General features: G+C 56.6%; 1 protein-coding gene across 4 annotated transcripts in view; it reads right to left on the reverse strand.

The window, feature by feature from the left end:
• Positions 1–686: 686 nt before the first annotated feature.
• The window catches only part of LMX1B (LIM homeobox transcription factor 1 beta), an 86,964-nt gene continuing 59,919 nt past the window's right edge, over positions 687–27,731 (reverse strand). Inside the window, exons 3-9 of one of the 4 annotated variants that reach the window (XR_003723137.2) lie at positions 10,015–10,247; positions 7,944–8,125; positions 7,666–7,743; positions 7,453–7,519; positions 5,314–5,478; positions 3,331–5,022; positions 687–3,229 (exon numbers count right to left, since the gene is read on the reverse strand). Coding sequence is in view for 3 of the 4 variants with exons in the window: in XM_077967967.1 (XP_077824093.1) it covers positions 4,865–5,022; positions 5,335–5,478; positions 7,420–7,519; positions 7,666–7,743; positions 7,944–8,125; positions 10,015–10,247 (895 nt within the window). In the remaining variant the exon portion in view is untranslated. Of the gene's footprint in view, positions 5,023–5,313; positions 5,479–7,419; positions 7,520–7,665; positions 7,744–7,943; positions 8,126–10,014; positions 10,248–27,731 lie in introns of all 4 variants that reach the window. The other 3 variants (XM_028834832.2, XM_077967967.1, XM_001097412.5) reach the window with 3 other exon arrangements.

The following is a 27,731-nucleotide window of genomic DNA, read 5'->3' on the forward strand; positions in this document are numbered from 1 at the left end:
TCACCCTGATCTAATCGGATCTGTTCTCTACTTAGCAGCAAGGCCCTGAATGGTCTGGCCCTGCCCTCAAACTTTGTTGTTCTTGCAGTTTAGGAGATTCACAAGATTTTGCCTGCCTCTGAGGTTTTGGACAAGCCTGGAATGTTCTCAGACACCCCTTCTCACTCCCAGTCCCCCCAGTGCCAGGTAACTTCAGATCTCAGCTTAATATGTAGCTTCTTCCAGGAAGCTTTCCATGATTCTCCACCCGCCAGACGAGGTTGGGTACCTGAGTAACAGGGTTTCTTTGTACCTCAAGTGAACTCACATCACACTGTTGATCTCCTTGAAGCAGGGATAGCCAATCCCCAGTTCTCAGCTTGGTGGCTGGCACTTAAGGGGCCTTCATAAACACTGGTTGATTGAATGAATGAAGTGTTGGAGAATGGGGTAGAGTGAAATGGAGATGGGGCGAATGCATTTCTTTTAAGGTTGGAGATGACTCATGGTTGGGATGAGACAAGAGTGGAAGAGAAGAGAATCACGGGAGGGTTGGGCAAGAACAGGGACCTCAAGGCTTCCCACCTCCTGACCTGCTGTCCCTGGTGGCCGTCAACAAATCTGCTAATGTCGCATGCAGGACCGGCCCAGGCCCAGGACAGCCCCTTCTTCCACCCAGGCCCTGCCCACCAAGGAGAAGCACCACAGGCGTGTACAGGTTGGTTTATTTACAAATATACTGATGTCTCATCTTTTTGTTGTTTCCATTTCTGCTGTTGTGGGAAGAGGTGGAAGGTGAGAGTGGAGGGCAGGGTGGGGGTGGCGGTGTGGTAAACGCTAATAAATAATTTAACAATGACAAGTTATTAAATAAAATGTGTTTGGGGATGGCGGGTGGGCAGTGAGAGTCTGTCTGTACAAGGAAAACAGGAATGCCGGTGGCCCATCCCCACACCTGGCTGGGCTGGGCTCCCATGAGACCCCCAGGTGGGGTCGGGGGATCTAGCAAAGAGGCTCATTGGCAATGGCGCCTTCCAAGGGCCAAATGTCGGAGTGGTCTTTCCTGCTCCCCCAGTCCCCAGGCCACATGTGCCTGCGTGTGGGTCTGTGAGCCTCCGCGTTCATCCAGGTGTGAGTGTGTGTGTGCGAGCGCGTGCGTACGAGCGTGGAGCCCTTTCCCCACAGGGCAGACTTAGCCCTGGAGCTGCAGGCTCTCCCTCACCCTAGGTGGTGCCCAGAGCTCAAGGATGGAGCCAGGCAGGCATCAGGCAATCCTCCTTCCCGAGGCTCCCTGCATGCGACATGAAAAGGGCATTCAGATGGGGGCGGTGGGGAGGCAGCCTCTTGCTAGGAGGCTGCAGGGTTTCCCAAAGGAGAAGAGGCTTGTCTCTGTCGTGCCCTGCTCATCTGATGCAGTGCCAGGGCCTTCCCACATTCACCCACCCTCAGGAAGCCTCCAAAGATGCCCAGCCACATGCACCAACCCCCTCTCCAGGCTCTTTCCAGGCTGTGCTGGTACCTTGGTCTGACCCTTGTGAGCAGTGTCTCTGGGTGACCTCCCTGTGCGTTTCCCAAGATAGCAGAGTACCTGGGAGGCTTCATAGAGGAGGCGGATGAGGCTCTGGCTGGGGCCATGAGCCCGGCTTGTTGTCCCTCCTCTGCCCTGTGTCACCTAGGGTGATTCTTTCCTTTCTGCGGCTTGACTTCCCCAGCAGGGAAGTGGAACTTGGCCTTTTGCCAAGACCCCCCCCCCCCACCCCTGCCCACCTCTCATCCTTTTTCGCTCTGGAGACCGCACAGTTATCTCCCTCTTCCCACCCCAGCCCCCTTAGTGATGAAGGTTCCATGTCATGGCAGGGGCGAGGGGTGGTCCTGGCTACTCCCTGCCCAGCTCCCAGCCGAGGCTGCAGCTGCTCCCATGAAGTGGGAGAAGGCTGCCCGGCCCTGCAGGCTTCTGCTGGGTGGCCCTGAACACATTGCCTCCCTTCTCTGAGAAATGGGTCCCTGCCATGTCTGGACTCTGGCTGGGCCGGACAGTCTGGCTTTCCTTCTAGGAGAGACCCCCCAAGGGCAGGCCATGCAACTTGCTCATCTGTGTGCCACACACAGTCTGGGGCTGGGCGGGGTGGGCGCTGGTGTCTGGGAGCCTGTGGGCAGCAAGGCACAGCACAAAGGGCCCCGAGCCACCGCTGACAGGGTGCCTGCAGCACGAGGAGCTCTCTGAGGTCCCTTCTGGCTTTGTCTGTGGGTCACAAGTGTGCTGTCCCTAGACCAGCTCCTGGCATGGGGTCCCGACTGGATTTGGGGGCTTGTGAGGCCCCGGAATGGGAAGATGTGACCCCAGCGGCTGGCAAGTTTACTAAGAACAATTTGTGACCCCCTGACCTGGGTCATTCACAAACCACAGGGGACAATGGGGCACAACGTCCCTGTTCTCAGCTCAGCTCTGTCAATAACCTGGACCTTGGACAGGCCTCTTTCCCTCTCTTGCCTCAGGGTTTCCAGCTATAAAATAAGGGGCGGATGAGATGACCGCTTCTGATTTCCCTTCCAACTTATCGGGTCTGAGAGAGAAGGGCCGGGTCCTCTGTAGGGGTAGGGTGTCTGCCCCTGCATCTGCCCAGAATGTCCCTGGCACGATTCAGATGGTGCATGTGCAAAGGGAGAAAGAGGGGTGTCTCTCCAGAAGCCAGCGCAGCTGCTGTCCAGGGACCCATGGTGGCACGGACCCTGGGGGGCTGAGGCAGCAGAAGTCCAGGACATCATCTGGGGTCCTTGGAGAAGCTCTGTTTGTAAGAGCTATAGAAGGGCCAGCTGGCTACTGGGGCCCGATGGGTGGCACGAGGCCTCATGTCAGGCGAGGAGGTTGGCCCAGGACACTCTGGGGGGACTGAGTTCCCCAGCAAACGGGGGAGCAAAACCACAGAACAGATTGAGCTTGGAGGATTCCAGAGATCCAGGCAGAGGGCCCCAAAAGTGGAAAGGGACATTCATCATCCTTACTTGCTCAAAGGTTGGACCAGGCAGACTTTAGGGTGGTGGCCTAGGGCTTGACTTCAGAGTTAAAGGCAGGGTTGTGAGCACCTGAACAAGGGGACACAGTGGTCACCAGGGGACAGGGTGGGCTCACCAGTCAGGTCCCAGCAGCCCAGCCTCCTTGCTCGGACAGGGTTAGAGTTGAGCGGGCTGGGGTTGGACCTAGTGCACCTGGCTTCCAGCAGGGCGTCTGACACCATCTTCTGCAGTCGCCCTGGAGGAAGGGGGCAGGAAATGCAATTGGAATGTGTCCCCCAAAGAGGGTGGACGAATGGGCCAATGTCAAATAGGCAGAGGCCACCGTGGTCCACACACCTCAGGCGAGACACCCAGTGCCAACTCCTCACTGGGCAGATGTGCTGGGAGAGAGCAGAGCAGTGGTCACAGAATCAGGGTGCAGAGCAATTCCACAGGCTGGAATCAATCGAGTAAGAGGGAATGGAAGAGGAAGGAGGTCACAGTGCCTCCCTCATTCTAAACAGTAAGTGCCCCCATCCTGCATATACACAGAGAAGAGATGTGGCTTAGCTGTCCCTTGTGTGTGGGGCCCGGGGATTTAGTTACAGCAGGGCAGTGGGAATCTCTTAAGGTCATGTGGCCAAATCATTGTGTTTTGGGTCACATTAACAGAGGCAGGGTGCCACAGCAGGAGAGGTGATGTGCCTGCTCAGTTCTGGCCGGCTGACATCAGTGAGAAGGTGAAGTGATACCTGCTCCACATCTTTAGAGGGACAGCTAGAGGCCTGCAGGGGGACAGTATTAAGAGGGAGAGCCAGGGAAGCCTGGCTCTGGGATGCAGGATGGCACAGCTGCCTTGGGCTTGTTGACCTAGTGAGCTCCTTGTCCCTGGAGGTATGTAAGGGGAGGCAGCGGTGGCTGGGGAGAGGACCACATTGCAGATGGGGTGCCCAGCAAGTGCTTTTGAAGTCCCTGACCACATGGAGGCTCTGCTGTCTGGCCTGATGCTACCTGGTTCTGGGGGGTCCATCTGCCTCTAGAGTTGGCGGGGCCTGGGGCTGCCCTCCCTGCCCCCCATCTGGACCCAGGCTGGGATACAACTGGGTCCAGTGCTTCAAGCTCACCTCTTCCTCTCCCCTTCCTCCCTCTCCAATCGCTCTTACGAAGTGGGGGGGTCCCCTGCCCCTATCTGGCCTCCTTATCCCTTTCTGACAAGGCAAGGCAGACCCGCTGAGCATCCCTGTCCCTTCTGGTGTCCCCACACAGCTGTGTGTGTGTTTTCCCGGGTTTGTCTGTGAGTCTGCATGTGTCTGCACGTGGCTCTCTCCCTTTGTGCCTGCCTAGGCTCAGGCCCCGAGCCCGCCCCGGACAGTGCCTCCCCCTCAGGCCCCTCCCCACTGCTGCTCCAGATTCAGGCTGGGGGGGTGCGGTACCAGGCAGTGGGCCTGCCCGCAGAGGCCACCCCTGCCCTTGCTGGGGCACAGGTACACACGCTTCTCAGGTCACTGCCTCATGACGCCATTGTCCTGGGGCTTGCATGGAGGGCCATGGACACAGAGAGGACATTTAAAAAAATAGAGAGAATTTAAGCTTCCCAAAAAAGAGATGGGGAGGAGGTGATGGAGGCCAAGGTGGGGCTGGGAGGCGAGTGGCCGTCGAGAGCTCTGGGTCCCTGGGGATGACAAGGTCTCTGGGGGCAGGACACAGCCCCTGCCCAGGCTGTGCCCATCTACCGATCTGGCTGTACCCAACGGGCAGTGGTCAGGCCCTGCCGGCCGAGGGGAGGGCACCGTATGGCTGTCTGTAGTCTGTGCGGAGAGCAGGGCGGGGGTGGCCAGGCTGGCGGTCCCCCCCAGGCCCCTGCCCAAGCGTCCGTGCGCCCAGCTGGCCCTCAGGAGGCGAAGTAGGAACTCTGCATGGAGTAGAGCCGGTCGATGGGGTTCCCCACGCGGGCCTGCAGGGAGCCCACGTCTGAGGAGCCGAGGAAGCAGTCGCTGAGGCTGGTTAAGGAGGTATCGCTGTCGATGTCGTGGAAGATGGAGTCGTTCCCTGCGGGGGGCAGAAGGGGTGTCAGGACCGGGGTGCAGGCTGGGGCTCCTGGGGGCCCTGTTTGCCCTGTAGACTGTGTGACTGGAGGCCAGGGAGAGATAGGATGGCCTGCTGGCTAGTGCAGGCCAAGAGGGGCCGGGGCCCTTCCTGTCAGCAGGAGACAGGAGGACTGTGCTGGCCATGCTGCCTGAGCCCTGGGGCAGCAGGTGGCTGTTATGTCCCCAGGTCTGCCTGGCCTGGCAGAGGGCAGGGGCTGTGCTGGGGTGGGCGGGCGGAGGTAGGGCGGCTTACCATAGGGGTTCATGTGGTCACCTGGCATTTGGGGCGGCGTGAGGCCCTGCTGGAAAGGGTCGCTGCTACCGTAGGGGCTCTGCTCCATGGCCACGATCTGCTGCTGCGGTGGGGCCAGCGGCGTGTAGGAGGCCATCATGCCCTCCATGCGGCTGGACAGGACCTCTGGGGGCACAGTGAGCCTTCACCCACTGGCCTGGCCCACGCCCTCCCAGCTACACCCCATGGCCCGGCTTCACCGCAGCCTCCCCAGTCTGACCCCCTTCTGACTGCCCAGGCACCCCACTCTGGCTGAAGCTGTCCGGACACTGACTCCCCATCCCCTTCCCCAGGTGCACATTCCAGCTCCTCCTCCAGACACAGTTTACCAAAAGCCAGAGGCCTCCCCTCCCCCCTCTTCCTTCCTCCCACCACTTCGCCCCTCCAGGGGATCCAGGGAGGAGGCAGACCGCACACAGGCAATAGTGATTCTGCCCTGCATCTGGGAGCACCAAGGTCCCAGACCCAGGCCAAAGAGGCCCTGGGAAGACTTCCTGGAGGAAAGGGCCCTCACGCCGATGTGACTTTAAGAACTCGCAGGGGCTCGACAGGCCGGAGCAGGGGAGGCAAGCCAGGCTGAGGGGCGGCAAACGCATGGACGAGACAGACTGCTGGGTAAGTGAGGGTACAGCACGCGGGGCCAAGAGCCAGGGAGAGAGGTCGGTGTGGGGGGAGACCGGCCGAGAGGGACCACAGGTCATGGGGAGCCCTGGGGCGCCGAGCTGGGTGGGGGTCCCCGAGACCACTGGGAGCCGCGAGAGGGTTTGGTAGACAAGGGTGAGAAAGGCTGGAGGAGGAGATCCAGGCTGGGGCCAGTGGGGGAGGAAGTCAGAGGAAGGGTGGGATCTCTGTCAAGGTGGCTGTAGAAGAGACAGCTCCTAGGAGGGTGCGAGAGACATGAGAAGACTTCACTCCCCAACTGGGCACCTCAGCGGTTCAGCAGCATGGGATGAGAAAGGTCAGAGGTGACTCCTGGTTCCTGGCTCGACAGGGCGGATGGTGGTGCCATTTGCAGAGAAGGGTGGGGAGGAGCCGGGCATGTCATATGCATGTGGGCAGGATGGAGGGAGGCAGGATGGAGGGTACGGCATGGGCTGGGATGAGCTGGGGGGACTGTGGGACCTTCTCAGGGAGGCTGTGTCCAGGAAGTAGCTGGGAACACTGAGGGGTGAGACACAGTCCAGGACCTGGCTGGGAGACCAGAGGCAGTGACTGCAGCCCCAGGACGGGCAGAGGGGGAAGCGAGGAAGACGCAGGCGCTAAGGCTGTGTCCTTAGAAGCCCAGTCCAGCCTGGCCCCCGGTGCCCGAGTATCTGCCCATTGGTGCCCTGGCACCTGCCCAGAAGCCTCCCTCTCACCAGGGCGCAGGCAGCTGTCTCCCGGCCACTTCAGCAGCCCCAGGGAGCTCCCTGCTCCTCCCTCATGGCCTTGAAGGCCCAGGAGACCAACCCTGGCTCAAGAGTCTGATATGGAAACACGGTTTTTGGTAAAGCCCAGTGATGAGGGGGCCTGACTCATGCCCCTGAAACTGGTCCCTCCCAACTCAGCAGGCCCTTCACACCCTGACAAGCTTTGTCTGCAGAATTCCAGCAGGGGGGTAGTGCCATCCTGTTAAAGGTACAGGCTTTGAGCTCCAGGCTTGGGGCTGAGGTCCAACTTTGTGCCTTACTGGCTGAGGGATCCCAGGCAGTCCCTCAGTTTCCTCATCTGTGAAATGGGACATGGCGATACCCTTCCTTGCAGTGATCTGCAAGGACAGGGCGAGATGGGGTGTGCTGAAGGCCGAGACCCGTGTCTGCGCGCAGTGAGTGTGAGGAGACCGTTGCTGTTTTGACTGCAGAAATTCTGCCAACCCTCCAGGCCGCCACTCTGCCATCTCTCCTCCCTGGGTCCCCTAGTCCCCATGGCTTCTCTATTTCTCTGTATCTCGCAGAAGTCTCCTGCGATCTGATGGCCTTGGTGGAAGGCTTTTCAGAAGTTTTGTTAAAAGAAACATGCCAGGCCCCTTTGTCCCTAGCCCTGGCCCAGGCGCACCCAGCCCCAGCCCCTGCCCCAGCTCACCCGGGCCCAGGCCCAGCCCCAGTCCCGGCCCTGGCTCACCCTGGCCCAGCCGCTGGGAGTTCTGCTGCTCCTGCTGCTGCTGGTGCCGTCGCGCCAGCTTCTTCATCTGCAGGGATAGCGCGGTTCAGGCCGGTGCTGCCCCTCGCCTCCAGGCACAGCCAGCCCTATGCCCCCTGGACCACAGTCTTCTGGCTGCCCCCTCTACTCCCACCCTACCCGGGGCCAGGGCGGGTGGAGGGCGTGGCCTCTTACCTTTGCTCTTTGGTTCTGAAACCAGACCTGGACCACACGCACACTGAGGCCCGTCTCAGCTGCCAGCGTCTCTCGGACCTGGCCCAGAGAGAGGGGGATCAGGTCAGGCCATCCAGGGGCAGCAGCTGGGAGATGGCGGGTTTAGGGGGATGATGGGATGTGCAGGGGATGGAGGATGGAGGGATGTCCCTGCCCCCAGCAGGAGCAGGGGGTGGTCTCCAGAAAGGCAGTGGGTGTGCGGGCACCAGCCTCAGCCCTGCCCCCCGGCCGCCCCTCACCTTTCGGCAAGGCTTGGACGAGACCTCGAAGGAGGCCTTGAAGGCTCTTCGCTGCTGCGTGGTGAGGATGGTCCGGGGTCGCTTGGGCCTCCGCGGGTCCTTCCCGTCATCCCCGCTGCCCTTGCTCTGGCTGCCCTGCCCCTTGGCCGGCTTCATGTCCCCATCTTCATCCTCGCTCTTCACTGTGGGGGACACAACCCGGCCTGTGAGGAAGGGGCGGGGGCAGCCTGGGCCTCAGCCTTGTCCCCTTAGGCAACCTGCTGCTCAACAGGAGCCTGTCTCCTCTGTTGATACCTGCCATGGCTCCCCAGTGCCCCCAGGATAAGGTCTCCTTCCCTCCCCCGGCCCACAGGCCCTGCCTCACCTGGGCCCTCGTCTCCTGCCTGCTCTACCCTGCGAGTACACATGGTTATGCACATGGCTGTGTGGATACACACGAAAGTGTGCAAGCAAAGACATGCGCCGCAGATATTCACACAAGAGTGCTAGTGACCACAGCGTATGCACGCACACACTCACGATGCACACTCACCCGCTGGCACATGCACATGGGAGCACAAAGGCCTCGCGCATGCAACTCACAGGCGTATTCACACATACGGGCCCAGGCTCACAGGCAGGAACGTACAGGCCTGCACGCATCTGGACAGACACACACAGCGTGCGGAAGCATATGCACTTGGACCAGCGCTACAGCCACACCCACCACACACACAGGGCACTTCCCTGCCCCAGGTTTGGGTCTCAGAAATGCCAGCAGCCCCAGATGGATGGCCAAGCCTCCCCAGCCACCACTGGGCCTCCCACTGCCCCCACCCAGGCTGGTCTCCTTTCTTTAGTCCTGTTCTCCTTGGAGCGTGAGGAGGGTGATCTGCTCCCACTGAGACCCCCTCTGCTGGGCCTGGCCAGCCTCTGCTCTTCCTCAGGAGCCATGGGGCTGGCTGCAGCGGTGCCCTGCCCAGGGATGGGTAGGGACAGATGGTGCTGGGCTCACTGCCTCCACGCAGGCCCTGGCCATGGAAATCCCTTCCCATGTGGCAGATCCTGTTGCCAGAGGGCTCCAGGTTACCCATGGGGCCTGGCAGACCGGGACACCTCCTCTCCATGCCTCCTGTTCCAGTCCTTCCCCACTGCTCCCAGGAACAAGGGCCGAAGCCACCTCCTGGCCTTTCCCTCCTTAAGGCTCACTCCTGGTTGGGCTCGCCCTGTCTGCCAGGAGGGCTTCAAACTGGCCTTGTCCTTTTGGGGGCTAGAGCACAGTAGGGAGGGTCCTTCACCCTGGGAAATGGGGTCTTCTCCTCTAGCAGAGAGGACCCAGTCCCCTCCTCTCGGCTGGGAAACAGAGGCTGGCTCGGGGCTGTTTGCTTCCCACTGAAGGCTCCAGGGGGCTGAGAAGGGGAGGGCACAAGGGAGAGCACATCAGATCCCTGCCTCTCAGGCATCCCCAGCTTGTGGACCGGGTGCTGGTGAAGATCCCTGTGGAGCTGGGCTGCGGGTTGGAGGGGGGGCATCAAAGCAGAGACGGCAAGGGGAGTGGGCCAGAGAACAAGAGGTGTGTGTGCACACAAGCACAATCCACAGTACATGTGAGCATGTGGACAAACATGTATGTGCAGCCACGTGGATCGGTGTTCAGTGCACAAGTGTGCTGTGTCATGTGTGTATGTGTGTGTATGCTTAAGTGTGTATACTTGTGTGTGTGTACCTGGGTGTGGCTTTTGCATTCCCAGATAGGTGAACACATATCTCCACATATATGTACATGTATCCAGGCTCAGGGTAGGGGTATTCGGGCGTGCATTTTATGTGTGATGTGTACACGTGATCACACATGTGTTTATGTGTATGGATGTGTAGGTCTCGGGGCAGTGAACCTGGGGGCATGCACGTTCATGTCATGTGCACGCAGGTGGACACATCGGTGCGCATGTGCATCTGGATATGCATGCGCCGTCTGTATGCAGCTCAAGTCCTGGAAGGAGGAGGTAGCTTCTCCAGCCGGGGCTCCCCTCCAGGACACCCCTGTGAGCCCCGTCCCCGAGGCCTGCCCCCAGCTCAGGCCAGGCCTCACCGGAGTCGGACTCGTCGGGGCTCACAGAGCTGAGCAGGTCCTTCTCCTTCTCGTAGTCACCCTTGCACAGTAGCTGGCCCTCCTTGAGCACGAACTCGTCGCCCTTGCGTAGCTGCCGCTCACACACGCAGCAGCAGAAGCAGCCCAGGTGGTACACGCACTCCAGCGCTCGCATCACAAACTCGGTAGGGGCGATCTTCTCCATGCAGCCGCTGCACTTGGCCGCGAAGAGCCTGCGGATGCACAAAGCGGGTGTGTTGGCTGCGCTCACAAGTCCCTCCCAGAGGCCACTCCCCTCGAGGGCCTCTCCCTCTTGCCGCCCTGACCCTCAGGCCCAGGTGGGAGGGAGAGGCCTTCCTTGGGCACCGGGCCAGACAGCAGAAGGGCCCTGCAGCCCTATTCTGCCCACAGGCCCCCAGAGGCCCTGGGGTGGGCGTTGGCATCCTGCCTAGAGTCACCTGTCCCGGGCATGGCAGCTCAGGGCCCTTCCAGCTCAGAGACATGGTGGCCACTAGAGGGCAGTGTGCAGGCTCCACCCAAACTTTCCCTGGGGGCCAGGTCAGCCCCTGTCTGGAAAGGATCCTCTCTTCCTCAGCTCCCTGGTCTCCCTCTCCTCTGATCCTCCCTCACCAACACATCCAAGCAATTCCCTGCCCAACCCACTGCCCAGCCTGGGCCCCTCCTCTCCTGCCTGAGCAATTGCCTGGTCCCCTCTCTGGGCTCCTGGCCTCTTCAATCCTTCAAACCACAGCCCACACAGGGGTCGTCATACACACAGGAGCCGGGGGATCTTTCTAAAATACAAATCGGATCAAGCTGCTTCCCTGCTCCAGACTCTTCCATGGCTCCCTAGTGCCCTTAGGAGACCATCTGAGCTCCTGAGGCTGGCACTCAAGGCCCTTCATCATCCTGCCTCTTCCCTCTCTACCCTCTGCTTCCCCAGGCTGCAGCCCCAAAGAACAGCCTGCAGTTTCTCCAGAGCACCATCATGGCAGCCTTTCAACACATCTTTCTCTGTCCTTTGGCTTGGCTAACACCTTCCCATCCCTCTGTCTCAGCTTATGCATCTCCATCACAAACAGATATTCACTGAGCACGTACACAGTGCCAGCCCTACCCTAAGCATCTTATGTGCAGAGATGCATTTAATCCTTGCAACAACCCTACAAGAAGAGAATGAACATTAGCCCCATTTTAGAGATGAGGAAATTGAGGTGCTAAGAGGCAGAGTCACTTGCTCAGAGTCACATGGGTAAATGCTGGAGGCAACTCCCAGGCTGGGCCTAATCCAGCTCCCGTATGACAATGTGGTCCCATCTCCCATCATCTCTGCAGACAAACGAGGGCGGCGGGGGCCGGAGGGGGTCTCTGGGCCCTGGCCAGCACTAGCGGGAGGGGCTAGGCAGCACGGCCCCTCCTCTGCTGTGTCTGCTGACCGCTCCTCCCGACACTCCTCCACCCTGTCACGTGTCCTGCTCTGTGGGAACTCAGCTCAACAACACTTTGATGGAAAAATTTATGAAGAATCAAATTATTGCTGCTGGGAGGGAATTAAAACCATTTTTCATTCCCGGCGTCCCCGGGCCACGTCTGCGGGCGCCACCTTGGGAGCGCTGTGCACATCCCATCTCTCTTTATGGCCCGCCATCACGGGCACAGATTACAGCTGCAATTCTCTACTAATCGGTTCTGGAACAGAAATGGCCATAAATGGGAGGCACTCGCCTGCCTCCCTTCCCGGGGCTGCCATCAGAACCGCCCACGGCGAGCTGGTGGAGTGAAGTGGGTAGGGCCGCTTTGAGCTCTGCATGCTGCCTGGGCACTGGCCAGAGCACTCAGCAGGGGGCACCCCCAGTGACCCCTGCCACCCACCTCTATTCTACCCAGCAGGCTCCTACTCATCCCGCAATGCCCAACTCCAATGCCACCTCCTCTGGGAAACCTTCTCTGATGCCCCAGTCTGGGGGAGGTGGCTTTCTCTATGCTCCCCTGAGCTTCCCCCAGCCTCAGTTTACTCCTGTAAAATGGAGATGTCAAGCCCTTCCTGAAGGCTGTTGTCAGGATTCGAGGATGCTGAGCATGTAACTCAGTGCACGGGTATCATAGCAGAATGACAATGCATGTCCCTGCTGGTGCCCAACTCTACCAACTTTACTGGGGTTCCGTGAGACAGGACCTGGTCCCATCTGATCCTCAAGCGGGGGCCTCCATGAGTGTTTAGAGTAGGTGAGTAAGGGCCTGGGGTGAGCTGAGGCTGAGGCCAGGCTCTGCTCTGGGCATGCTGGACCCCACCAGCCTGCAGGGCATGGCTCTGCAAGGGGAATGTGGGCTGGATTCTGGCTTTAATTTGGCCCTCTGGCTGAATCCCCTTGTTCAGGGCACAACCTACCCAACTGTCAGTGATAGCTTTAGGCAGAGGCCCTAGGAATCTGGCTGGCTGTCCAGCTCTACCCAGGGGCTGAGGAAGGAGCCTGGGTTTGTAGAACCTGGTGTTCTGACATGGAGGGTGGTCCTCCCCCAACCCCCACTGCCCCTCTGTCCCCTCCCTACACTCCACCTGACCTAGTGGCCACACTAAGATCTGCAGCCTGACCTCTGTGGCCTCTGAGTGAACAGACACTGGCCATGTCGCTGCTAGCATGGCAGGGCCAGGGTCTCAGGGTCCCAGGCCAGGGTCAGCACACCTTGGGTGACTCCTGGAGAGGAGACCTTCTCAGGCTGGGGAGAAGGCAGCAGGGCCGGTGACCTGCATTTGCAGTCAAAGCCACAATGCTGGCTGTGTTTCGAACAGCCGCTAATGCCTTGGCAGCAGGGGGTCAATTGCTACTTTCTCCAAACTCATCAACACAATCTATTATTAATACTTCTCCAAAGGCTCGGTGCCGCCATTACGGAGGCAGCGCCAGCCACTCAGGGCATCATCTGTTATCTAGATTGCAAAAACTCGGGAAATAAAACAAACTGCACGCACTTTATAAACAGCGTGCGCCATCCGTTTGGTCTCCAAGCATCTCTCCACCCAATAAAACATCGGGGGGGATGCATGAAATACTCACTCCCAATTATGGGGCTGCCTTTGTCTACTGTGCTGGGGTGAGAGCGACTAATGGCGTGTGTGGGAGAGGTTGGGGATACCAGCGGGGTCCCCTCTTCTCTGTGAGTCCCCATTCCCCCTCTCTTCGTGCCTCCCACCACGGAGGACTATGGAGCCAGCCACTGAGAAGCAGGCCCAGCCACAGACAGGTGGCACTGGAATCACAGGGACTTGAGTTCCATGCCGTGTCCCATCACTTGCTAGCTGGTGACCGGGCAAGTAATTTGTCTTCTCGAGTCTCAGCTCACTCATCTGTACAATGGGCTGGACAACATTGCCTGCATCTCAGCATGTAGCGAGTTGTCGGTGTAAAGCAGCGGCTATGGCGGGCACAATCTCCATAACTTCCTCACTGTGCGGCTTTAGGCAAGGCATTTGACCTCTCTGAGCCTCAAATTCTTCATCTATAAAATGGGAATGATCAGGCCGGCACGGTGGCTCACGCCTGTAATCCCAGCACTTTGGGAGGCTGAGGTGGGCAGATCACTTAAGTTTAGGAGTTCAAGACCAGCCTGGGCTGGGTGCAGTGGCTCACGCCTGTAATCCCAGCACTTTGGGAGGCCGAGACGGGTGGATCACGAGGTCAGGAGATCGAGACCATCCTGGCTAACACGGTGAAACCCCATCTCTACTAAAAATACAAAAAAATTAGCTGGGCGTAGTGGCAGGTACCTGTAGTCCCAGCTATTCGGGAGGCTGAGGCAGGATAATGGCGTGAACCTGGGAGGCGGAGCTTGCAGTGAGCCGAGATCACGCCACCGCACTCCAGCCTGGGTGACCGAGAAAGACACCGTCTCAAAAAAAAAAAAAAAAAAAAAAGACCAGCCTGGCCAACAGGTGAAACCCCGTCTCTACTAAAAATACAAAAATCAGCCGGGCGTGGTGGCGCACACCTGTAATTCCAGCTACTCAGGAGGTTGAGGCAGAAGAATCACTTGAACCCGGGAGGTGGAGGTTGCAGTGAGCCGAGATTGTGCCACTGCCCTCCAGCCTGGGTGACAGGAGGGACTCCGTCTCAAAAAATTAAAAAAATTAAAAAAATTAAAAAAAAAATGGGAATGATCATCCCGACCATGGGGTTTTGGCAGGGGCTGGATGTATTTAAAGCCCTCGGCACCACGCTGGCATGAAGAAGGTACTCCATGTTTCTTTTGTTCGGTGTGTGCCCAAAACGCCGTTGTTGCTCACCTTTGCTAGGGTCTCCATAATTCCTGGAGGCAGCCTCCCTGACACTGACTGGGTTTACAGGGCCCCACTGTGCCTCCTTCTCACCACCCCGGGTTCTGGCCAGTCCTTCTAGCTTGTTTGGCCTGATCTGGACAGAGCACTCCTGGCTCCATTATCAGTCTCAGAACATTATTGAGGACTAATAATGCTCAGTTATCAGCTACCTGCATCACCTCATTCAATCCTCACAGAACCCTCAAAGGAAGATGCTGTTTCCATTCCCATTTTACAGATGAGCACAGCAAGGTGCAGAGGCCGGGTCACTCCTTCAAGGTCACACAGCAGCATCACCAGATACTCCGGATAGATACTCCCTTCCTGATCTGTGAATCTCCGTGTGCCTTTGCTCATAAGCCGCCCTTATCCTGGGCCCTGGCTACCATGCCCGTGTCTGTCTGTTCCTGAGACTTGGGGCCCGATTCACCCCAAGTTCTTATTACTTAGCACAAGCCCAGCCTCCAGAAGGTGGGGCTGGCCATACACATCTCCCCCACCTCCAAACACATTTTTCCCCTCCGTGGTGTCATCTGATATGATGGAGTAAGAAATTCCATTTTCAGGGATGTCCCTCCTTTGAAGAGTCCAGGCTGTGAGAAGATAGCTCCATATCCTCTGAGTTTTTATGGGTTTATTTGTTTAATGCTCAATTTATTAAACTTATAAGGCTAATAAACAAAACTCTGAAAACCAATTTTTTCAGGAGCATTTGAACATGGATTACAAATCTGATTAATTTCTCTTTTTTTTTTTTTTTTTTTTTGAGGCAGAGTCTCACTCTGTCGCCCAGGCTGGAGTGCAGTGGTGCAATCTCGGCTCACTGCAAGCTCCGCCTCCCGGGTTCACGCCATTCTCCTGCCTCAACCTCCTGAGTAGCTGGGACTACAGGCACCCGCCACCACGCCCGGCTAATTTTTTGTATTTTTTAGTAGAGACGGGGTTTCACCGTGTTAACCAGGATGGTCTCGACTTAAATCACTGACAACTGCAGAGACACACAGAGTATGGCTGATTCTTTCACCTCCAATAACATTGGTTTTCCTAATGTTCTGGGAGCACTCCAGCTTCTCCAAGCAGGTCTTCATGCCCAGATCTTAGGGTCCAGACAGCATGCACTGGGCTTGGACTCCCAGCTCTATCACTTCCTGGCACTGGAATCTTGCACAAGTCCCTTCTCTTGAGCCTCTGTCCCTAACTGTCCAGTGGGGATGATGACAGAGACTGCTTTACAAGGCTGGACACAGGAGATGGGCTCAATAAACGGCAATCATGATCACTGTTATCAACTCTCCAGGACTTCCCGGACTTCCTGCTTGCCACCCTTGCTGAGTCAAGATCTCCTACCCTCCTCTGAGGGTGCCATTCCCATACCCCATCACTGCCCTTTACAGTTTATGTGGCTCTTCCTTGGGTTCTCAGAACAATTCACACTTCACGCTCCACTCAGGTCTCTGTACTCTCAGCGGGCCTCTTCCAGCCCTCAAGGCAACCCCGTCCAGCCCCTCTGCCACAGCCTAGGGGCAACTCCCAGCCTTTGTCCAGGACACTGCTACCTCCCACTTCAGAGATAAACCAGAAGGTTAGGAGAGACACACCCAAGGTTTGGTCTTGCCTCCTCATCAAGTTAAATTAGATTACAAACCCTCTTCATTTCTGAATGTCCAAGAGCACCCCAAAATGTCAGGATAAGCCCAAAGACCTCGCTGTGGCACTCGAGGCCCCACCCACCCCGTGACACCCGGCTCTCGCTGCCAGGCTTCTGAACCGCTCTCTGAACATAGCAAGTCCCTTCTTGCCTCCTTAGTGCTTAAAATTCCATCTGCTTCCAAGGCCTGGCTTCTCTGCCCCCTTCCTTTGCTTCTTGCTAAACTCCTCTTCATCCTTGAAGACCCAATTCAAGTGTCACCTCCTCTGTGAAGCCTTCCCTGATACCCAGAATCCCAGCCTCTCTCTAGTTATTTGTGCGTCTGATGTCCCGACCAACCTAGAAATCAGACACTGGGTCTAATTTACTGGCATGGAGGAGGTGGTTAGTGTTTGTCAAATGAAGGAACAACCTTGTGTGAAATGAAATGGGCAGCCAGGTAGCACAAGAAAACGCCAGGCATTCTGCTCCTAAGGGTCTGAAACTGCCACCGTGTAACAAGGTAAGTGAACTCGCCCTCCCGCCCCCAGCCCCTTTACAAGGACACAACTTGGGTCCAGTTTGTTAAATTTGTATCAGTGGAGTTCCACGCATGCTTCCTGCAAGGCTGGGAGTCCCCAACCCCCAAAGCACCCTCATCCCCTGTACCAAGGGAAAGACCCCGGGGGTACCATGTTTGTACTGATTCTTATGACCGGAAGTGATTGGATCAGGCCTGGACATCTGATTCAAGGGGGGCCAATCAGACCCTCTGTCCTGTGTGCCTTCCTTCCCCTGCTCACTCAAGAGCTCTGTCAGCCCCCACTCCATCTTCAGTGGCTCCCACACCTCCATCGCCAGCTGCACAGCCCTGGGTGATTCACATCCCTTCTCCAAGCCTCAGATTCTTGTTCTGTCAAATGGGGGTTTGACCTGTCCCTCCCTGGGTAATTGAGAATCTGGTGATTTTAACCCACGTGGGAAGGCTTGGCCCAGCGTCTGGCACAGGAAGGATCTCAATAGGTGTGTGCTGTCTTCTCCTCCCCAATCTAAGTCTCTGGAACTTTCTCTTCCCCACCTCCCATTTTTGTCTGAAGCCCCGTAATTGCACTGTTGGGTTTGTGCTCTCCCTGTCTGTCTGTCTGTCCCTTTATGGGTATGCGCGGCACTGGGGACTAGGCAGATTCCAGGCTGATTTCCTTTAGGGCCGCTCCATGCCCAAGACCCATGGCCCCTGCAGCAACCACTGCTGGGAACACCCTCCTCCCTCCATGGGGACCACGAGGTTTGGTCCTGCAACTGCAGCCCTTCTGTTCCCACCGGCTACACCCTCTCACATTCACCCAGCAAACACCCGTGGAGGCTGACTCTGGGCTGGACGCGTGGAAGACACTTGGGGCATGGAGTTAGATGGAATCTCATCCCGTAGAACACATGCTTGGATGGGGTCCTGGGGCATGCTGGGCAAGCAGAGGTGACATGACACATACTTAAGAACCTGGTTCTGGAGCAGAAGGAACGGGTTTGAATCCGGGCTCTGCCACTTCCTTGCTGGCTGACTTGGACAAGCCACCCCTGCTCTCTGACCTGGTTTTTCCCATTTGAAAGCTGGCGATCCCAATTCCCACCTTACGGGTAATCATCATAATGTGTTGACGTCCCTGTGTCACATCTCCTTCCTAGGCTGGTGGCGAGGTGCCCAGGACGGCATGGCTGTAGAGCATGTCGGACAGTAAGCACTCAGTGTGGTGGCTGAGGTTATGACTGTGGGCGGGACTGGGCTCTGATGATGCCGGCTGAAGGATGAGCTGCAGTTCACAGGAGCTAGGGGACAGGACCCTAGACACTCCGGGGGTCGCGGCTGCTGCTGCTAGAGTCAGCCTGTCACTTGGAGAGGGAGCCGCCTGGCCTCCTCCCTGCCAGACTCGCTGACATCTCCCCCACGTGCCTGCCGCGTCCTTATCATTCCGGGCGTAGCTGTTTTTTATTTTGAGACAAAAAAGGGCCTGTTGATGGGGATCCAACTCAAACCAGCTGCAAACATCTGCTTTGATGCGGCGGCCGCGGGCCGGGCGGGCGGCGGCGGGAGCCGCGGGCTGGGGCCCCGGTACGCGCGTCAATCACGCGGCTGGAATGCGAGGCGAGGCGGGCGCGCTCTGCGGGCCTCGCGGGGCCTCTCCCAGCCTCCCGGCCTCCCCAGGCCTCCTCGCCGCGTCGGGGCCGGGCCTGCAGCGAGGGCTGCCCCGGCGCTTCCTGCGGCCCGGGCGCAGACGCAGCTGTGCGGGGCCGCCGGCCCCTCGGCCCTTTGATCCGCGCCAGGGGCGCTGTCGGGAGCCCCCAGCCGGGGCTGGAGGTCACGGGCCAGGGACAGGGAGGGACGGGCACAGCCGGGAGCCCGGGGAGCCATCCCGGGCCAGCCTGGCCAGGGAGGCCCACATGCACATTTGGCGATTCCACAAATATTTTTCTTTTCTTTTTCTTTTTGTCTTTTTTCTTTTTTTTTTTTTCTTTTTTGAGATAGAGTCTCGCTCTGTCACCCAGGCTGGAGTGCAGTGGCGCGATCTCGGCTCACTGCAACCTCCGCCTCCTGGGTTCAAGCGATTCTCCTACCTCACCCTCCCCAGTAGCTGGGACTACAGGCACGAGCCACCGCGCCCGGCTAATATTTGTATTTTTAGTAGAGACAGGGTTTCACCATGTTGGCCAGGCTGGTCTCGATCTCCTGACCTCGTGATCCCCCCACCCGCCTCGGGCTCTCAAAGCGTTGGGATTACAGGCGTGAGCCACCGCACCGGGCCCCACAAATATTTCTTTAGCGCCTGCTATATGTGGGTCAGTGCTGTCTGGAGGCGGGGCTAGAGCAGCTAGCAGAGAGGCAGCCCCTCCCAATGCCCCCACCCCCAGTTCCTTCTTATCGGTGGAGGACATTCTCATAGGCGGGAGGACAGTAACACTGATCTATTTTAACACGTAGATAAATCCATTTCATATAGAGTATGACGAATGGTGACTACAAGGCAAAGAAGAGTGAGACAGGGAAGAGAGATGGGGCTGCAGGTTTAGAAGGGACAGTCATGAATGAGACACACATTCCAGCAGGCACCTGAGGGATGGTATCTACAATATCGGGGGAGGTGGTTCCTTGCAGAGGGAGCAGTCAGTGCAAATGCCCTGGGGAGGCCGGGCTCCGTGGCTGACCCCTGTAATCCCAGCACTTTGGCAGGACGAGGCTTGTAGATTGCTTGAGCCCAGGAGTTTGAGACCAGCCTGGGCAACATGGCCAAAGTCCATCTCTATCAAAAATTAAAATAAATAAATAAATGAAAAATAAATAAAGAAGGGCCCTGGGGACCAAATATCTGGGGTGTGGCTGGAGCAGATGAGTGACAGGGGACAAAGTGCAGGTAGAGCTGGGGGGCAAAGGGGACAGATCACATGAGATAGGGACCCTGGGAAGGTTGTGGGGGGGGGGCTGTGATCTGATTGGTGTTTTATTTTTTAAAGTTTTTATTTATTTATTTTTTGAGACAGTCTCGCTCTGTGGTCCAGGTCAGAGTGCAGTGGCGTGATCTTGGCTCACTGCAACCTCTGCCTCCTGGGTTCAAGCGATTCTCCTGCCTCAGCCTCCCAAGTAGCTGGGATTACAGGCATGCACCACCACACTCGGCTAATTTTTGTATTAGCCGAGAAATTTCACTATGTTGGCCAGGCTGGTTAGGAACTCCTAACCTCAAATGTTCCACCCACCTCAGCCTCCCAAAGTGTTGGGATTACAGGTGTGAGCCACTGCACCCGGCCCTGATTGGCATTTTAACCAGGTTCCTTAGGCACCTGTAGGGGGGCACCGGGTTAGAGGGAGGAGCAGGGAGTGGCTTTGGGAAGTTAGTACAGTGAAGGTGTCGGCTCAGAGCCAGGAGGGCGGGGGAAGCCTTGCAAAGGCAGACAGGGGCCCGAGAGGAAGCAAGAGAAAGGATGGCATTGGGGATGAGTCCAAGATCTCCCGGTCTGAGCACCTGGAATGACGGAGTTGCCACTAAAGGACATGGTGTCTGTGGGGAAACAGGGGAAGAACAGGGAGAGCAGCCCTGGATGTGTTAAGTCTGAGCTGCCCTCTAGGCAGCCATGTGGATAGGTCCAGGGGCAGCTACTTGTGTGAGGCTGGAGTTCGGGGAGAGGTGCAGGCTGGAGATGCTGTGTGGGGGCTGCTAGGATGGAGACACATCCAGAGATACACATCACACAGACACACTGCTACAGGGTGGGCAGCCGTGTCCATGTGGCTTGGCACCTGACCACTGGTTTCCCACCTTTGGGGTTCTGACTTCTGATGGGTGATGGGGATATTGAGGCTTCTGTGGGGACCAGACCTTCCCTGGTGACAGACAGGTCAGGTGCAGGTAGGAGGTGGAGCACCACATCCCTCTGACCATCCTTCCCTGCATCCTTTCTGGCTGAACTTGGGACTCTAGTCCAGGCTAGAAGAGTCACAGGAAGTCCTGGGCCAACCGGGCATCAGGGAGGTTGCGAGTTATGATGCGCCAGGCACTGTGCAAAGGGCTTTACCTGTACTATTTCATGACCTTTGGGTTTACCCTCTTCCCCCTTCTTTCTGCCCCTTCACTAGTGAATTCAATACATTTGATGATTTGGTGATTCACCCACTTATCTAACATATACCCAGCACCTACTATGAGCCAGGCCCTCTCCTGGTCTGCAGTAGGAACCTTCTCTTCCCACCTGCTCATCAAACCATTTGAGCTAATCCCAGGTACCTTCCCCCATTCTCACTGAGGTCACCAGCTCCTGGTTACCAAATCCAACATTCATTATTATCGTTATTATTGCTTACTATAATGTACTGACTGTTTCCCACATAGCAGGCTCTGGGCTTTATTTGCCCATGGGCTCCTCCTCTATAAGACCCCTGCGAGACAGGCATCATTCCTCTCTTTGCTAGAGAAGAAGGTGTTGAAGAGGGTACACAGCTGCTTAGTGTCTGAGCTGGGGTTTGAGCCTGGCACATTGGGTCTCCCAGCTCCTGCTCATCCTCCCAGTCTCTGTGCTTGGTTTCCTGGACCTCCCTGTCCTTGAAGCCCTTTCCTGCTTTAACCTCATCTGCCCTGGCCACCTCCCAAAACAACTCCACACTTGCCTCATCAGCACGGAGCTGCTGGGCCTCTGGCCTGGGCTGGGGGCACCACGGTTATAGGGTGATGATGGCACCCACAGTCCAGAGGGCTGACAATGCACGTGGAAGGTGAGAAACCCTGGGCCATGGGAGGCAGACGCCTTTAGATTTCTCTCCAGGGCCCTGCATGGCCAGAATAGGCCAGGCCCAGAGCCAGGTGCCCAGGAAGGGGTGGGAGATCCACAGCAGTCTGAAGACATGCAAACTCAGCCTGTGGAGGGCGGAGTGGTGTGGCAGGAAGGACTTTCTGGAGACTTCAAAGAGTTCAGAGGATTCCAGAGGGGGAAGTGTTGGGGCTGGGATGGGAATGTGTGTGTCTGAGGCCAGAGTCAGGCTCTGTGTAGAGGTGGAAAAGCAGAGAGCCCATTCTGGGAGGGGGAAGTTGAAAAGCAGCAATGGCATGAAGGAAATGGAGGCCATTTTCAGGGTTAGGAAGATAGTGGATCAGGTTGGGAGACAGTGGGTCAGGTTGGAGTGTGGGCGAGAAAAAAAGATCAGGCTGGACACCTTGTATGTTGGGCTTAGGAGGACAGGTCGTATCTCTCTTGTTCTCATCAAATCATCAATTTATCCACTCATCCATCCATGTATCCATCCACCCATGCATCCACTCATCCGTCCATCCACCTACCCATCTATCCACCTGTCCCCCATCCACCCACCCCCTCAACCATCTATCCACCCATACAAATATCCACGTGTGCATGCATCTATCCTTCCACTTACCCATCCATCCCCCACCTATCTATTGCCCATCCCCCACCCATCTATTACCAATCCTCCATCCATCCACCCTCTCCACCAGCTACCCATACAAACATCCATGCCTCCATCCGTCCAACAAATACTTAGCTACTTGCTCGGTGCCAAACCCCAACTAGTGACTCAGTTCCTCCTGAAAGGGCAGAAACTTTCGCTATATGATTTGTCTATTTTTTTTTTTTTTTTTTTTTTGAGACTGAGTCTGGCTCTGTCGCCCAGGCTGGAGTGCAGTGGCCGGATCTCAGCTCACTGCAAACTCCGCCTCCCGGGTTTACGCCATTCTCCTGCCTCAGCCTCCCGAGTAGCTGGGACCACAGGCGCCCGCCACTTCGCCCGGCTAGTTTTTTGTATTTTTTTTTTTTTTTAGTAGAGATGGGGTTTCACCGTGTTAGCCAGGATGGTCTCGATCTCCTGACCTCGTGATCCGCCCGTCTCGGCCTCCCAAAGTGCTGGGATTACAGGCTTGAGCCACCGCGCCTGGCCGATTTGTCTATTCTGTAGGCACTAGCGAGCGTCCACCATGACTAAGCTCTGTGCTAGGTGATGGGGAATCAGCAGGGTCACAGTCTTCAGGGGGCTCCTGGTAGAATGGGAAAGCAGTATTCCATGTGAGCGGAGTGTCAGATCTCCAGGGTACCACTAGAGTGTCCAAGTGGCTGACCCAGCTGATACTTTGACTCTGCCAAAATGACTTTAAGGATTTTGGACTGCTGTACATAGACCACAGCATTTTAATTAGGATTATAACAACACTAATAAACCTTCTTTGAGCAAGTGTTTTCTGGAACAAACGCCATTAAAGCAATTTTTTGATCAATGTTCTTTCTAGTACGGTCAAATAATTTTCTACTTTGCCCATTATTTCCCTAAAATTATTTTCATTGAGATAAATTATTTTTCATGAAAAGTTTTCCATAAAGCTTTGCTCTAGCATCAGGTTCTTGCCCGCATTGGATCCTGCTGATGGAGTCTTTGGTTAATTTGTGGCCGGTGACACATCTTACCGTGGTCATCTCACTGTTGTTATTTACATTTTGTATGGATGATTTTACCAAGTTAAATTTTCCCCAGGATCAGGATGGGTGGTTTTCAACGTTAACAAAATTACCAAAGTTTATTACTACAAATTTTACCAGGCAGGTGATAAAAACATGCTCAGGGTAAAAACCATGGGGTCGAGACAGATTTGGGGGTGTCATATGTTGGGTTCAAATGTCCGGCTTCAGCTGGGGCACCACAGACTAAGGGAGCTCCTTCTTGCCCATCAGAGACTCAAAGACAGTGACACCTCCCTTTCTTGGTTAGGCTCCTGTGGTAGCTTCTCCAGTCTTCCTTTCTTTTTCTTTCTTGCTTTCTTTTTTTTTTTTTTTTTTTGCGATGAAATCTCGCTCTGTCACCCAGGCTAGGGTGCAATGGCACGATCTTGGCTCACTGCAACCTCCACCTCCCAGATTCAAGCGATTCTCCTGTGTCAGCCTACCAAGTAGCTGGGATTACAGGCACAGGCCATCACGCCCAGCTAACTTTTTGTATTTTTAGTAGAGATGGGGTTTCACCATGTTGGCCAGGCTGGTCTCAAACTCCCAACCTCAAGTGATCTACCTGCCTTGGCCTCCCAAAGTGCTGGGATTACAGGCGTGAGCCACCGCACCCAGCAGTTTCTCCACATTCTAATCACCCTCTGAATGAGCCTGAGTTTATCCTTACACGTAAGCCCTTGAGGCATGAAATCCAGTAGCTCTGTCCTCCAGAGGGAAAGACCAACCATCTCCTCCCTTATTTCCCAACCTATGCTCCTCTGAATGCAGCCAGAGATAGCACCAACTTTGTTAGCCCAGTCATGGAGGGTCTTACTACCAAGTCTCTTTCCTGAGATCTGGACTAAGCTTCCTCCTCCCCGCAATGTCCTTGAGTACATGCCCTGTGTTCTGCTCGAATGTTTGAACCCAGGCTGTGAAAGAAGCTGGCAGACGCTCCTAGTAGACCTCACACCCACGGGAACCAGCCCAGCCCTGTGCTCAGAGCTTCACACTTAGGGGTCTCACCGAGACCACTACCGGAGGTAGGAGTCTCTTCCTTCCATGGGTCGCCCACCTGGTGAAATGCAGAGCTGGGGTCCCAGGTCAGGGCTGGTAACCACCACACTCTCCTGCCTTCCTGGAGGTTGGGAAGGTAGTTGGAGACCGGGAAGCAAATGACCCAGAGGTTTGGGAGCCTGACACCTGCTTCTAGCCAGTGGCCTGTTGTGCCGGGCTTTTTGTGGGGACATACCAGTAGTGGGTGGGCAAGATGAGTCCCCTGGCTGAGTCATCCACAGAGGCCTGAGAGAATATCCTGAAACGGGGGTGCCAGAGAGGGGCAGGACTCCCTGCTGAGCCCAGGGGAGCCCGGAGAGGAGGGGGCAGGAGCAGGAATTAAAAGGAGGTATATGAAAGTGTGGGTGCCACTCATTTCCTGCCAGAGACAGGGACCCTCTCCCAGGGATGGAGAAGAGAGTCTGGAGGAACACATCCCTAGGTCTCCTGCACTCTGGCTGGGGACAGGCAAAGGGCAGGTGAGGCAGGTCGGGGCCCGGCCTCCGGGACAGGCAGGGCATGCCGCCCGCCCATTTAGTGGGTAACTGATCACTCCACGCCCCGCCCCAGCCGCCCGCTGCCTGCCTCAGCCGCTTAATCACCGCCCGCCCGGCCGCATTAGCATAGTAATGGCCTTTAAATTGAGCCTCTTTGTTTTTTAATTAAGCTCCCAGCAGGTACAGAGAAGAGCGATTATTGAGGAAGCTGCCAGTGCTAATCGCCCGTAGTCATTTGACAATTAAAAAGCGCCTAGCTTTAACCCTTTCCCCTCGCCCGCAGCAGTTCCCCAGCATTTACCCAGCGCCAACTGTGCGCAAGCTCTCCCTACGGGATCTGCGGACCCTACCCCTGGCAACTCCGAGAGATCTGAGTGGTCTCTGCCAACACCTCCACTTTGCTGATGAGCAAACTGAGGCTCAGAGAGGGGAGGTAACTTGTTCAAGACACCCAGCTTGGGCATGCAAGAACTCGGGCGGAGGAGGGGGGAGACAGGTTGCTAGAGAAAGTCAGCCACCTGGTCTTTGCACCTTGTCCTGCGCTCTGCTTGGAATACTGTCCCACTGTGAGTCTGGCAAAATGCTTCTCATCCTTCAAAGGCCAGATGGGCACTTCCCAAGCCCCACGGCATGGGGTTCCCAGGGTATCCCCCTCTTCCTGCCAGTTCATCCATTTCCCCAAATACTGATGCAGTGCTTACTGTATGCCAGGTGCGGTGCTGGGTGCTGGGGACAGCAGCGAACAAGTCGCTGGGAGACAGCCCATCCTGGGGACTGTGGTGGGGAGCGAGTCAGAGAAGGCCACTTTTCGGAAGACAGAGATTTGGGCTGAGACGGCAAGAGGAAGGCGAATCAGCCAGGCAAGGATGGGAGGTGATGGAGAGGCCAGGCAAGAGAGAAACACTGAGTGCAAAGGTCCTGCGAAACAATGAGAATCAATGAGAAATAAAAGGTGCAGAGGGCTGCAGGGAAGGGAGGCTGCCTGGAGCGAGAGGAAGCTGGGGGAGTGCAGGAGCCTGCCTGTGTGTGCAGGGTCTTACACACTATCTACTTAACATTTTTTTTTTTTTTTTTTTTTGAGACGGAGTCTCGCTCTGTCACCCAGGCTGGAGTGCGGTGGCCGGATCTCAGCTCACTGCAAGCTCCGCCTCCCGGGTTCACGCCATTCTCCTGCCTCAGCCTCCCGAGTAGCTGGGAGTACAGGCGCCCGCCACCTCGCCCGGCTAATTTTTTTTGTATTTTAGTAGAGACGGGGTTTCACCGTGTTAGCCAGGATGGTCTCGATCTCCTGAACTCGTGATCCGCCCGTCTCGGCCTCCCAAAGTGCTGGGATTACAGGCTTGAGCCACCGCGCCCGGCCTCTACTTAACATTTTTTATCTTAAAAATAATTGAATTTGTTTTCGAAGAGGTAATGCATTCCATAATTTAATACTGAAATGTACAAATACAAAAGGGTGTTCTCTGCATCCTCCTCTACCCCATGCCTGGCCATCGGTCCCCTCTCCAGAGGCAACCCAGGTCTTTCATTTGACCCTCCTCCAGAGATATGTCACACATACACAAACCCACATACACCAAGCTGAGTGCATCTGTCATTCCCCTCCCTGGCCTGGTTTGGGGCGTATTTTGGGGGTTTTGTTTTGGTAATGAGGACTGATTGGGATTCTTGTCCACTTTGTTTTTCATACAAACACTAATATGCTCTACAACCGCCACTCCCACCCCATGATTGGAGATGACTCTACATCGGGACAAGAGCACCTGGTTTTACAGCTGCCTGATCCTCTATTGCAGGGCAAACCCTAATTTATTTAACCCATGCCCTGTTGATGGCCTTGTGGGCCATTTAAAGGATTTTTGTCTTAATCTCAAGAGCCATGGGAAGTCATTGAAAGGTTTTAAGTAGGGAGTGGCTTGAGTGATTTACATTTTTGAAAGATCCTCTGTGGGGAGACTCACTAAGAGGTTCCAGGCTGGTGCCCTGCAGGTGAGAGGCACAGCGGGTCCTGGCTGGGGTTGCGGAAGTGGGAGGGGTGGGTTACCATAGCCATGCAGGGAGTTCCTGAAGTGGACAGGGGTTTTGGGGGTGAATGGGAGAAATGGGGTGGCCCTCTCGGCCCTGTCAGGTGGCTGGTGGACGTGGATGGGGGAGCCCTGCCTGAGATGGCAGCACAGGGTGGCAGATGGGGGACCATGTGGAGATGCCAGGCAGGCAGTCACCTGGCTCACTGCACTGACTGCCAGCACAGCATCCGTTCATCCCTGGGTCGGGGATTCCCCCACGCCAGGCTCTCTGATGCCGAAGAGGAGACAGATGGAGCTTAGCTGCCCCACAGGTGGCCCCAGGCCCCATCTCTGCCTGTTCACACTTAGCAGGGGCCTGTTGTTGGTGTCCCTGAACACCCCCCCAACCTCCTCCACCTCACACCCCAGGCGGAGCAGGAGTCCCTGAAGAGGAGCAGCCCTGAGAAAGCCTGGCAGTGACTTTTTAATAAAGGAAGAGGAGCTTCCGCAGGGCACGGTGTTGGGGAGAGGAGGGCTCCAGACACTCAGAGACATATTCCGGCCCTAGTCACCACTGGGGGAGAACCCCTTCTCCTCTGTCCTTGGCTCCCTGGTGGGGGGAGGAGCAAGCTGTTGATGCCCTGGAGCCCTCCTCACTCTGTCCCTGACTCAGAACTAGAGGTGTCCCCCTAGAGAGGAGCTGGGGGCACAGCCAGGACCACCTTCTGGCTGTCTTGTACCCCACAGACACACATAGCAGTGCAGGCAACGAGGGGTTAACAGTCTGCCCATCCCCATCTATCAGCCAGCATCTCCCAAACAGACGGACAGACAAGGCAGCTGTCCAAACAGGCCTGTGTACCTGGCCACGGCCGCAGAGAGGACAGGGCAGCGGCTGTTTACTCTGCTCCCACCACAGGCGCACACTCACACACACACTGGCAGGCCATTTCCATCCAATCTCCCCGTGGGGATGTGCCCTCCACCCCCGCCCCTCCCACCACCCCTGCACAAGCAGATTCCTAAATGCTCATCTCCCAGACAAGGGCTGGGAATCTCCAGGAGTCAGGGAGGAGGTGAGGTGCCCAGGGAGCACAGTGCTGGCCCCTAGCCTTGCCCCTGATGCTCCCTCTCTGCCCAGAGTGGGGTGGAGTGTCTCAGAGCCTGGGGACCTGGTGAAGCTGGGTGCCTGGGGAACGACCCCCTCAAAACCCCTCTGGTCTGTTTGGCCCCAAATCTGTGTCCCC

The sequence above is a fragment of the Macaca mulatta genome, chromosome 15 (genome assembly GCF_049350105.2).
Source record: "Macaca mulatta isolate MMU2019108-1 chromosome 15, T2T-MMU8v2.0, whole genome shotgun sequence".
NCBI lineage: Eukaryota > Metazoa > Chordata > Mammalia > Primates > Cercopithecidae > Macaca > Macaca mulatta.